Source organism: Schistocerca gregaria, chromosome X (genome assembly GCF_023897955.1).
Source record: "Schistocerca gregaria isolate iqSchGreg1 chromosome X, iqSchGreg1.2, whole genome shotgun sequence".
In the NCBI taxonomy this organism is placed as follows: domain Eukaryota; kingdom Metazoa; phylum Arthropoda; class Insecta; order Orthoptera; family Acrididae; genus Schistocerca; species Schistocerca gregaria.
Window position 1 is genome coordinate 656,430,925 of NC_064931.1, and position 12,980 is coordinate 656,443,904.

Genomic DNA, 12,980 nt, shown 5'->3' on the forward strand with positions numbered 1-12,980 from the left:
AGTAGGTCTTTTGCAGAGCCAGCGTGACTGAGAGTGGCCCCAAGTAATGAATGACATGAGTCTCTTGCCTCCTTCTCCTCTTTCCAGTTTGCTGCATCTTGTCTTTCGTTTTCTTGGATGCCCTTCCAACTTGTATTTATTGTACCCATTTTTATGGAATGCTCCCTTCAGGTGTTGTAGCTCAGCTGGGAAGCTTTCTTTGTCACACATGGTGCACACACTATGTACCAGAATGGTTAGCACTGCCCACTCCAGTGCTTGACGGTGGCAGATTGTTGCATGCAAGAACAGGCCTGTGTGGTTCTTCTTCATATACACTGCTTGGCCTAGTGTACCATCTGCTTCCTTCTGTATTAGTATATTTAAGAAAGGGAGACATCCATTCTCGTCTATTCCCATAGTAAAAGTAATGTTTTGAAGGATGCTGTTAGGGTGGTCCAGAAAGTCATCCAGTAACTGCCTGCCATGTTCCCACACTGCCAATGTGTTGTTGACACATTGGAAGAAGCACTGATGCAATTTGAAATGCCATCATCTTGAAATGTTCCATATGGTGATTTTCTATCTCCGGGACTAGTTAGGGTCTCATGACTGCTCCATCTATTTGTTCAAAAAACTCCCTGTTGCAAATGAAGTAGGTGGTAGTCAGCACATGCTCAGAAAATTGAACTGTTTGTCACTCGGAGTGTTGAGTGAGGAGTTTCAAGGAGTCTTGAAGTGGTTCTTCCGTAAAATGTGATATAACATCGAAACTCATTAGAAGATCATACCTCCGCAGTCACACACTGTTAAGTACATTCACAATATCAGTTGAGTTGTTTACGTGGTGACTGCAGTATCCCACAAGTGATTTTAGAAGCATTGCTAGATGTTTGACCAATCCATAACTGTGTGAGTTAATGATGCCAAGTATTCCCAAAATCTACAAGGAACGGGTGCCTATGTAACCAATTTTTCTGGCATTGTGGCATGGCTGGGCTGTATAATTGTCTTAGCAGGAGCAGGTGGGATGACTATGATGGTGGTAACATGTAGGAGCAGAGATGATGGCTTGGAAGTGAGAAGGTGAGGGAAGGAGGGGGAATTGTAGAGGATAAGAATACGGTGGTATAAAAACTCGTTCAGCTTAATATAGGTATAGCTGCAAGTACCTATGCACATATGGTGAGTACGTTGTTTTCAGTCACAGTTTTGTGTTATGTTCTGGAATGCACTCTTGCGCTCTTTTGGATAGTATTTCACAAAGATATGCACACTGTTAAAAGATTTTTCTCATCATGGAGTAAATACAGGGAAAACATGACTGAACTGCAAATTAGAGATCAGAGTCACTTTTCGTATTTGCTTGGTAGGTAATACAGTTTATCCTGTCCCTCTATGAAGAGTTCATACATTACATCATTCTTTTGATGGGCATATTGCTAGCTCCTTCCATACGGCTGTTATCATTTAGAAAAATAGCTACACAAATCAGTAAGTGTGCATATAATTACTAAAACTCTGTCTCCTGGCCCTGATGGACCAGTTGGCACCAACTGACCACTGTTTCACCCTCTGCAATGGCATCATTGGATGTAGTATAGAGGGGAGTGGGATTACTGTGCCACTCTCCCGGCCATTAGACTGTAGCTCCTAGAACTGCTTGGCCACACCGGCTGGCATTTCAATGATTAATTAAATAAATAAATTATAATTGAAAGATTAGCAACACTTTGCGATTCTGAACAGCAACCCATGCAGCAATACACATTATTGAGCAATTACACTCATGGCATGGAGGTGCAATCAAAATCTGTCTTGGCAGTAATACTTCAGTGTGCTGTCCCAATCCAAACTGCACAGCCAATGACTACTCACGAATGCTCAGAATTCCTCAGATGCTTCTGCATAACAATCCATAAATCCATATTTCTTCTGTTCAAAGTTTACCATGTTTTTTATGTACTTTAACAAGAACTCACTTTAAGTCAAGCTTCCTTTTCCAGCTTGTACTTTATTATTACATTGTTTTGTATTTTCTTATTAAGAAGATTTGCTGACTATACAAGATGTAGCATATAGAGCCCTGCACCCAAGACACCTAGTTGACAAACTTCCTTTCCTAAAGGCGTTTCTCAACATTCCATTGCCCCCACCCCCCCTTTTTTTTTAAAAAAAAAATACTGTGTGCTGCAGCCAGAAAGTTTTCAGTGTTGTGCAGTGACCATTAGATTTTGTTAAAAATGTATTCTGGTGTTATTTTAGTAAGATTTAGAAATTAGGTCATTATGTGTTTGTGGTAAGTTGTTCTATGTATCTATGATGGTAATTATATATAGGAAGCAGAGATAGTTAATCTTTTGGTGCTGTTGATTGTATAACAGTGTTGATTCCAACTACTATTGACAAAAATGCATTTACAGTGATCCAGCAAGCATTCTCGGTGGTGTAAGGCTACCCCCAGATACAGAAATTATAAAGTATACATCTTCAATTGTTGGACCGAAAATTCCTGGCACAACAAACCGTGGCCGTAAGAAGACTATTTCGTTGGATCCACCATCTCTGAGTGTGATGCCAACACATCTAGGACCAGGTCTTATGATTGAGCGAGGTGGTGCAGGAAGTGGTAGCGGTGGTGGCAGCAGTGGTGGTGGTAGCGGAGGAGGTGGTTCCAGTGGAGGAAGCAGAAGGCAGCGTAATAGGACGGCAGTGAATACAGTGAGTACAGTTGCTTTCATTGTACTGCTTGTTTTGTAGCCTGATTGTGTTGTTACTTTAATATATTTCTGGAGTAATTTAATTTGGTTGCACATTGTTCAATGTTAAGAGAGAGAAAAAGAAAAAGAGACTGATGGAGTAAAGTGATAATGTAATTAACTTGTGATGTTCTTTTCTTGGAGAACAGTTGAATTATTGCTGTCTTTAGTTTCACTAAAACACACCAGATCTTCATTGGGTCTGCAAAGTTCTGTTAAGAATCTATAGATCATTCCTCTTACTCTAGAAATGTGTGTTAAAATTAGTGGTTTTCAAGGTGTGTGTACATTGTCAGCCATAGTGCTTATATTAATGCTACCTTAAGCTTGAAAAATGTCACATTACAGGCATGGAATCCAGACGAACTTAGCTCCTTTCTTGTGCAGTTGGCTTTAATGGATAAGCTGTCAGCAATGTTGAAGATGAACTCTGCATATTAATTAATTTTTCCGAGCAACTGTTGCAATACTTTCAGTGAAGAAGGTTGGGGCATTTTTAAATGGCTTCAACATGATTCATCCTGGACTGCCCGAACTAAATCTAAAGCACAGAATATTGGGTTGATTAAACCTGTGTTTTTGAAAATTATATTCAAGCATCATTGTACAATAAAATGAAGAGTTACAAACATTATGTATGTTCTCTTGTCTATGATCCAGTTATACCATGTCTTCTGTTAAGTTGTACAAAATCAAATTTTCCAAGAAGTGCTGAAAAATGGATGCTTACTTACTATTGCAAATAGAAGGAGAGTGTAGGCTACCAACCTGAAGAGGTGTTTAACACTAATAGTCTCTGAGATTTCTCACTCAGCAAATGTGCGTGGTTGGTTAGCTCAAAGGGAAAGGGGGGGGGGGGGGGGGGCAGGGGGGAAGGGACCAAACTGCTCTGCTTGGTTGTCAGTCTCTAGCAAATGCACAAGCACAGGTTAGTTTCATGTGTGAAAAGCACTCTCTTCTGTATATCTTTGTGAACATAATATCACCTCCTCTGGACATTGTAAGGGATAGGAATCAATTACTGTCTTGGAATTGACTGTAGCATTTTTGAGCATGTAATGAAGCTGGGAGCAGACGTGCTATATGTGTTTGAAACATTGTGACTGTACTTAAATGTGGAAGCAAATAGTGCCTCAACTTCATGGCATGGTTCTTTCAGTGCTTAGAAGAGGGAAGCATCAGACACCCAGTTTGTATTGTCTTGTATCAAAAACCTGAAAGCTGAAAATGGATCAAGGCAAAAAATGTTCTGAGTTGTAAGTGAAACCACTACCACCACAACCGAATCCTGAATGACTTTTCTTTATGTTATGTCAGCTGCAAAACTCTTCATAGCAGATACTAGTTTACCACTGTAATTCAACAACTTGCTCTTCGACAGAGACAACGTTGGCAACCATAGCTGTATAGAAATATCTTGATTTACAAGGAAACAAACAGACTCGTATCTCTCTGAAAGTTTATCATTTTTATGTAATTTTTGTATCAATTTATAATTTATGTTGGGACTCAGTACCCTTATTTGCTGTTGCCACTGATTCTGCAATTGAGGTCATGAAAATTATCATGTTTGTGTAAAGTTCTTTCTAGATGTGGAGCAACTTTCTTGCTCTGCAAATGTTATCTGTTGCTGAATTGCCTGTGGGCTGTGAGGCCAGACCATGGCTTGAGACTGATTGGTCAAGTTGATAGATATGTCAAACACTGTTACCTATTGTGCAAATTCTGCTGTAACAGCTGATATCTGTCTGTGCCAAGGACATGATTTGGTATGGCAAATTCAGTGGAGCCAATCTGACTTCTCTATCCAATGCCAATTGGATTACCACTTATAGAGTCAAAGACTTGGCATAAGATTGCTGGCAAATAGGATTGGGAAATTCATAATGCCAGTAGTTACTCAACCCTGTCATACCTGCTGCCAGTCGTGACAGGACATTGCAGGAATTTTAACCTAGTGACAGCTACATGCACATGTTTTTATTTTTAAATAATTTATGATAATGCTGGAAGCTGAAGAAATGAATTAAAATTTGTGCCATGGTATAAAAATACATTTTTTTAATTATTCGCAGATAATAAATCACCTGTTCCAAAGAATGTTGTTGCTTTAGCAATTTTAATGCAGACTCCAAAAAGTAATGCAACCGTTTACTCAGATAAAGTTCCCAATTATCTGGGTTTTCCTCAGGCATTGGAAGAAATGAAGGGACCATTGGATGCATTGACCAAGTAGTCTACTGTAGAATTTGCAATATTTTTTCTTCGTGAGCCTTCTGAATTTCCTTATCTGTTCTGGTGTTCTTTTTCCTTTGTTTTATTGTGTACTTTTAACTGTTGTTGAAGCAGCTTAGGCAATTCTTCCTCCATAAAATGTATAAGTGTCCAATGTTCCTCATTGCCAATCTTATATATGTTCTATTGCATTTTACTAACGGCACGTGAACACAATGAAAGTGGAAACCCCTTTAATGGGTTACATTTTCCTAGTATAATAATATAAATGCTCCCCTGGTAACGAACTGTGGGCAGAAACAGAAGTCCAATGTAGTCTAAAAGCTAAGTCTGCATACCATGTTCACATTGAAATTTCATTCTCATGTTCACATTTTTAATATCTGTATATAGCATATGGCAAACACAAGCCAATGGTGGCCTCCAGATGTCGACGATGACTGACTTTCTGAAGTTCCAGCAACTGACGCTAGTAGAGCACAGGGTCCTATTACCTTTCCCTCCAGGATAGGGTACCACATTAAGGGAATAAAAAATTATGTCCAATTAATGTCACTTAATCCAACATATTATATTTGCTTTGTTTCATTATTGTTATTAAAAACAAAATTCTTTATTTTCAGGAACCTCTGGACTATCGTGAGCAAGTAATTCCCTCTGCGTCTCTGGAGCGTGAACGTGAAAGGGAAAGAGACCGAGAACGTGAGCGGGAAAAGGAACGGGAGAGGGAGAGGGAACGGGAACGTGAACGTGAACGTGAACGTGAACGTGAAAGGGAACGAGAAAGAGAGAGGGAGAGAGACAGGGAGAGGGAGAGGGAGAGGGAGAGGGAGAGAGAGAGGGAAAGAGATCGTGAACGTGAACGAGACAGGGACAGAGTTGAAGTCATAAAATTGCCTGCACACAGTAGTAATGGAGCAGTACCCCTCAATATCCCGTCCTTTGGTGTAGGCTCGTTTGGCATCTCAGGAAATGAAAATGATTTACCTCTTAATCTTTCTATGAAACCTCAAGCTTCCACTAGTAGAAGCAACAGTGCCACAGTTAATAGTGCCGTTAGTGGTGTGACTACAAACAGTATACACAATAACAGCAATAGTGTGATCAATAACAACATAACCAGCCTGTGTAATAGCAGCGGCAGTCTCAATCTGAGTAACTGCACACCAGTTGCTGCCCATTCCTCATCTTTATCATCACTGTCATCATTATCTGCATCTTTGGCAGCTGCAACACCTGTTCATTCAGAGAGAACATGTAAGTATACTTCACAATAGGTGAGTAACATAATTTTTCTGAATAGAGAGTTAAAGGCTCTCTTCTTTAAGATAGCTGATCTATTGTTATGTCACCATGGATTACCTTAGCTTTACTGTCTCCATCAGTAGTTGATAGAGTAACTAGGCCTGCAGCTCCATTTGAGTGGAAAGAAACTCAGTGATATATGATGTATCAGTACAACTAATGCACAAAACTGGAAATGATTATGTGGTATGTTTCAATCAATGTTAAACAGGTTTTACACTGTTACAACTCAGTCAACACTGTACTAACAGTATATTAATTTGAAGTCAGCAGATTAGTCAGTAAGTTACATTATTAAGAGTCAGTTTTTTCATTATTTGTGTTCCATCATCAAACTGTTTTATAAGGAGCCTAAGTTTTAAGCAGCACCAGAAACATAAAGCCAGTAATGTTACAGCACGGAGAAAACCAGGCCCAAAACCAAGGAGGGTTGTGCAGAGTCCAGCACCTGCAGTTCCAACATCTCCAAGTCCTTCACTCAAACAGCTTTTTGCAGCAGCTGATTCACCAAGGCCAAGCAGTGGAGGTGAAGAGAATGATGTATGTATAAAGGTGAGAACCAAATTACTTATGCTTGTTCAGGTAAACATAATTTTACTATCTGCAGTTTGCAGCATGGATGGCACATCTGACAAGTTACAGACATTAAAATATACTTTTTCCAATGGAAATATGAAGTGGAGATTGAAAACTGTTTGTAATGTGGTAGATAAAGCTATCTGAAAGCACATATTCAGTAACACATGCCTTCACATTCTTCAAGCTAAACTAACTACTTTTACTTGAATCATATCAGCTGTGCTATGTTGTACTATCTTCTTGCTCTCCCTGTTAATGTGCAGTACTGAGTTCTCCTTACAGGAACCAAATATCTTTGTTGCTTGAGAAGTGCACTCCTGTGAATAATGATACCAGTTCCCTATTGTTTGTACATCTCAGCAAAACAAGAGGATGTGCACAATCCTTTACAATAATCAGGACAACTCACTTTTAAGTAGCATATCTGTTATGAAAGTGGTGTTGAAACAGATCAGAATCCTTCATGTTGCTTAAGTATTCACCAATACCTGTAGTGTTCAACTTTTTGTGTGGAATACAACATTACTTCATTTCTTTTGTACTGCTTGTGTCACTGTATCCTCTTACAATTTCTCAATTTCTCCCACAGTGAAACTGTTATTATTTGTTGTCACATAATCCTTGATCATTTCAGTGCTGTAGTAATGGCAGTTGTTTGCTGAAACCCTAAAAACTGTGTGACCATGTTCATTTGCCACCTCACACAATGACGTATTGTTGAATAATAAGCAATGGTGTGGGGCGTTATCCATTAGTGTGACAGATGGCTGGTTTAAGTTTTCCAGTAGTTGCCCCTTGAATCACTTCAGAAAACTCTTGTGATTGATCTTCTCATTGTGGTCACTTGTTTTCCTTTATTTGTAAACCAGGAGACAGTCTGGTACGAAACGAGCGGAAAGTCCAGTATGTAAGAGAATTACTCTTTCCCACAGGGATAGTGGTACTTCCACTTACACTGTCATCTGCTCAGTTTCTTCTGATGGAATGACTGGCATTTATCCATGGTTTACACAATCACAGTGTCTCCAAATTTTGCCTAACAATGTGTCTTAAAATTCAACAATACCACATAATGACATAATCTATTTCCATTATGATTTTGTCTACATTAATTGTTTGATACTTGAAACCAAGGGCTCTGGAAACTGATAAGAAAGAAGTGTTGCTGCTACTAAATAATTCAGGCTTATGAAGAGTTTTTATGATTGCCATATATATATATATATATATATATATATATATATATATATATATATATATATGGCAATGAACAGCATCTTGTTAAAATTTGTTACTTGTTTCTCTGTTTTTTTGGTGCACTCTGCTCAGTATTTTTACCTTCAAACTTTCACAACAGTGTTTTCGCGAATCTTCAAAGCATCTGCAGTTCTTTTGATGACTTTCATTAGCAGCAGTAGAGTCATACCACTGTCTCTCTCCTTCTTGAGCTATTCCCACTCTGCGCACAGGAGCAGATTGCTGAAATTCCTGTTTAGCAACCATACTCTTCTGTACACTTCGTCTGCGAGCTTCAGATATTATTTTGGACAAAATAAACATTCCACACAGAGAAATGATGCATACAATGGAAAAAAACACAATTGTTAGGTTACTAGTCACAGATGTCGTCTACAACTGTGTGCTGATCTGACATCACTGAACAGAACAGAAGGTGTGAATAAACACATTATATGATCAGTTGTTGCAATAGTAGCAGCCATTTCATACATATCAAAGATATTGTACTACAATTCAACCCTCTAACTATTGATGTAACTTAGAGCATATTATAACATAACTCGAGAAATAAAACACTCTACCCATCAAGTGCTGGTGGTGGGAGGAGAAGATGCATATAAAAGACAAGGAAGTTCATAAGCTTTTGGAGTAAAGGGTTGTAGGGGTAGGAAGAGGGATTGTTATGCTGAACTGTGCAGCTTTACTGTCTATTAATACAGTGTAAAATGCAAGGAGATGAAATGCTACCAAGATATTGCCTACAAGTGTGAGTTCAAAAAACAATCTGAACATTGTCAGGCAGTTTTAGATAATGTGGAAGACTATATTGCTGCTGATATATTTATCTCTTAAGTTTAAAGTTGTGTTCAGTAAAATCATGAAAAATTGCTATTTAGTATCCATTGTGCTAATGGAAATGAATTACAAATTATTTGATAACATTATGAAAAAAGTGGTTTTTAATAAAACAAAGTATCCCAAATCATAACAAATTAGCAGGAAAATATGTGATTTTGGCATTGAAATGGTCTGTGTCTATCTTCAGTCTGTAGTCAAACCGAAGTAGCATTACAGGACTACCACAAAAGCATGCAGCTCTAGCAGTAGGGATTGATACATAACAAAATCCAGTTAACAAAGAATTCAGTGCCACAATTAAGTCAATACAACTGACAGAAGCAGAAAAAGCAGGCACTAACAAGTATGCAATTCAGCAAGTTTTCCACCTTTAGATCTACAGGCGACATAATGAAGGTATGGGAGAGATGTCTTAGGATGTCTTTATTGACTGTCAATCTGCCTGTTAGTGGCTCTTGTCACCAGTGAGATTAGAAGCAAAAACTAACACACTCATCTGTTTGAGGGGTGAACATTATTGATAAGCTACTATACAGCTCTGTCAAGCAGTACTCCCTTGTTGTTCCAGTGATGGCCATGATGAGGAATTTACAACATAAATGGTAAAGTTAGCTGCATTTCTGTTGGAACAAGCTTCCTGGAATCTAAATCATAAATTTTTTACCCCAAAGTGAGAATAATTCAACATCTTCAATCTAAATGACAATAAAATATGAAGCAAATTTAACGGGATAATTCTGAATCAAACCAGGAAGTAAATCAATGGTCACATAGTTGCCAAATGTATTCTACGATGTTGTCAAGTCTCCATCAGAGTAGTGACAGGTAGACTATGTTTGCTCAACCTATGTGAATCTGGAGCTGGCTAGCACCAGGGAAGCTCACCCTACAAAGACACAGAGTCACTGGCTGCCAATGCATTGAATGGAAGCAGGAGCACTTACTACAACTCAAACATCACAAATAAAGAGTGGGGAATATTATTTTGGTGGTTTTCCTCTCCTGTAGCTATCATAGCTATTTTTTCTGCCTTAAGCAAACTGCAAAGTAAGAAACTGATTCACTGGAAGTGATTTGCTTTCTTAACCCCATCAGATGCTATTAACATTTTGAGTAAATAACTTTCATTTTAATATTATACACATGAAAACAGTTTTCCTTATGAATACTTGCATTGGCCTCACCTCAAATGCATAATAACACAAAATAAGACCAAATGGCACTCCTTGTGGATGTTCACATTTTGTTATCAGATTTAATCTGGTGTGAATAACATAGTTTCAAATCATATGCAAGGAATCTTTTGCAGTGACAGAAAAATAGAACTGGAGAGCTCCAAAAATAATTAAACAGGTGTATCATTGCAGTGCAAGTTTGATTTGAGATTCTGATTATGTGGAAGGAGAAACAGTTGTGATGAGAAGCGAAATGAGGAACAAAAGGTGTCATCAGTAATGTGTCAAATATATCATTCTTAAACAAAACTGCCATTAATTCTATAAAACTAAAGAGACAAAACATATCATCTACTCATAATAATAACAATATAACTACTGGTGATGCTTTGTCAATAAAGTGAAAAGTGCCTGATGAATGAGCTTCTCAATTTTCAGATAGGTTGAGACAGAGAGGAACTAAAGTAAGAGGAATAGGTGATCCTAGGTGAGTGTGGGACAGAATTGCTATACAATATTTTACAATTCGTGTATTTTGCTCATAGTTTATTTCTCGGTTGTTACACACTAATTATCCCTGTAGTCTATCACAACATTCTTAAGTGAATTATACTGGTGTATTTGTTAAAGCAGGCCGCTGTTTTAAATATTACGGTACTTGTGACTGGATCTGATGCAGTATACAATGCTAATAGTAATTTCATTTTATCTTGGAGTCTACTGGAAAAGCTTAATAATGTGTCAAGACAGTCACTGTGCACATCAGCATGTCTTATGAGACAACTGCTCATTTTCTCTTGTTTAACTAAAACGTTCTGAGTCACATAAAGAAAGTAAAACCAGTAGGACAAATTTGCATGGAGACTGGACATCTCACTCATCACATCATCGTGGAATAACTTAAAAAGTTAAGCATTGGTAGAACAATAAATATAGATGAAATGAAACATTTCAGGATGAAACCTAAAACATTTCTCCCATAAGTATTTCCATTTTGAAATTTCTCTTACACAGCTAATAAATCCCAAACGCCTGTTACCGAAGATCTGTTTGAGTTGTTTTAAACACTTTGGTAACTACACCTTGGGTTCACTGTCATTTAATATCATGCATACAGTCCTGAAATAGCTCCATCCAATTACATCTGTTTCCAAAACTTAAAAAATGAAGTGGTGTAAGCAGAGGTCAGGTTGTGGCTCCACCAACAAAGTCGAACATTCTGCAGTGTTGGTATCAAGAAACTGGTCTCTTGTTGGGAGAAATGTGTTCATTGCCAGGGTGACTATGGGCGAAGTGAATATGTAGACATGAAGAATAAAGTTGTAGAATATTAGTAAAGTTTCTTTTATATAAAAAAAACTTTGAGAATGTTCACATAAAAAGTCTGGAAGCATTGTCTTTCAGCACATCCTTGTGCCTCATAATAGTCCTCAGGGATTCAGGGTGTGGTGATTAATTTCAGTAGTATGTTATTTTTTCAAGATGGTTATTTGGCGTCCATAGGGGTTGACTGAACTGTTTTTCTGGTGTGGAATACTGCAAGAGCCCTATGTTCCAGACTTGAGTGTGGATTTATATCAGCAGTTTCCTGAAACTAGTACATTGGTACATATTGCAGAGTTTTCCCATTAGTTTAATAGATACAACAGGTACACATAACAGAGATTTTAGTCACCAACAATATATTCTTCTTCACTATTTACAACAGTCTGCCAACATTGGGGTAACTTTTCGATTCCATGACTGTAGAAATCAAATGGCTTTGACATGAAGAACTCATCAAGCCATGTTTGGAGCACATTTTCATCTGGAAAAGAAGTTCCTTGAAGGTTGTTCAATAGAGAGTGGAAAAGGTGAAAATCTGAGGGTGCAAGATCAGGTGAATAAGGTGGGTGCAGAATGACTTCCCAACCCAGCTCGTGTATAGTGTTCTTTGCCAGACTAGCAGAGTGCAGGTGGTCGTCATTGTGGCATAGCGTCACTACACACAGTTTTCCTATTCATTCTTCTTTAATTGCACATGAAAGACATCTGAATTGTTGATAATAAATGTTAGCAGTAATGGTTACACCTCGGGGAAGCAATTTGTAATATAATACCCTGTCACTGTTGCACGAGATGCATAGCATTAGGTTTTGTAGATGCGCACAGGTCTTTGTACGAGGAGCTGCTGCTTTGTTTGAGTTGAAACATTCCTTTGTTTTCCTTATGTTAGCATAAAGCCAACATTTCTCGTCACCAGTAATGATACAGGATAGGAATGGTCAGTGTTGTTCATGAGCCAATTGATAGCGAGCAACCAGAGGTACACATATGGCCTGCCACTGGTGCAGTATCCATACACCTGATTTTTGAACCTTCCCCATTGCATACAAATGTCGTACAGTGGTGGAATGATCGCAGTCATCACATTTGTCAGCTCTTGAGTACACTGGTATGGGTCATTGTGGATTAATACGTTTAAATGATCTTTATCAAACACCAAAGATCTTCCTGAACATGGAGAGTTGTTAATGTCAATACAGTCCTCCTTAAAACAAGAACATTTTCTTGCCATGCTTTGTGGGATGGCATAATCCCCATACATAGCACAAATGTTTCTGACTGTCTCTGCTACTGAATTAAAGCAGAAGAATATGTGGGAACAATCAGATTTCTCATCTATGCACTCCATTTTCTAGCATCTACAGCTCCACTCAGTATCTACAAATGAGAAAATGGCAATATGTAAACCCAAGTTGCGACAGTGAACTACAAATAAAAAAAATGACAGTTGATAACATAACCTATAGGAACTGGAACACCAAAATGCAAAACAAAAACGCTGTGGACTTATGCACCAAACTATTAT

The 12,980-nt window shown here is 38.2% G+C and overlaps 1 protein-coding gene across 1 annotated transcript in view; it reads left to right on the top strand.

Annotated features, from left to right (window-relative positions):
- Positions 1 to 12,980, top strand: part of LOC126298259 (bromodomain adjacent to zinc finger domain protein 2B-like) — a 285,171-nt gene that overhangs the window by 23,795 nt on the left and 248,396 nt on the right. Inside the window, exons 6-8 of the mRNA XM_049989561.1 lie at positions 2,403 to 2,700; positions 5,597 to 6,230; positions 6,676 to 6,830. Of these exons, the coding sequence (XP_049845518.1) occupies positions 2,403 to 2,700; positions 5,597 to 6,230; positions 6,676 to 6,830 (1,087 nt within the window). The remainder of the gene's footprint in view (positions 1 to 2,402; positions 2,701 to 5,596; positions 6,231 to 6,675; positions 6,831 to 12,980) is intronic.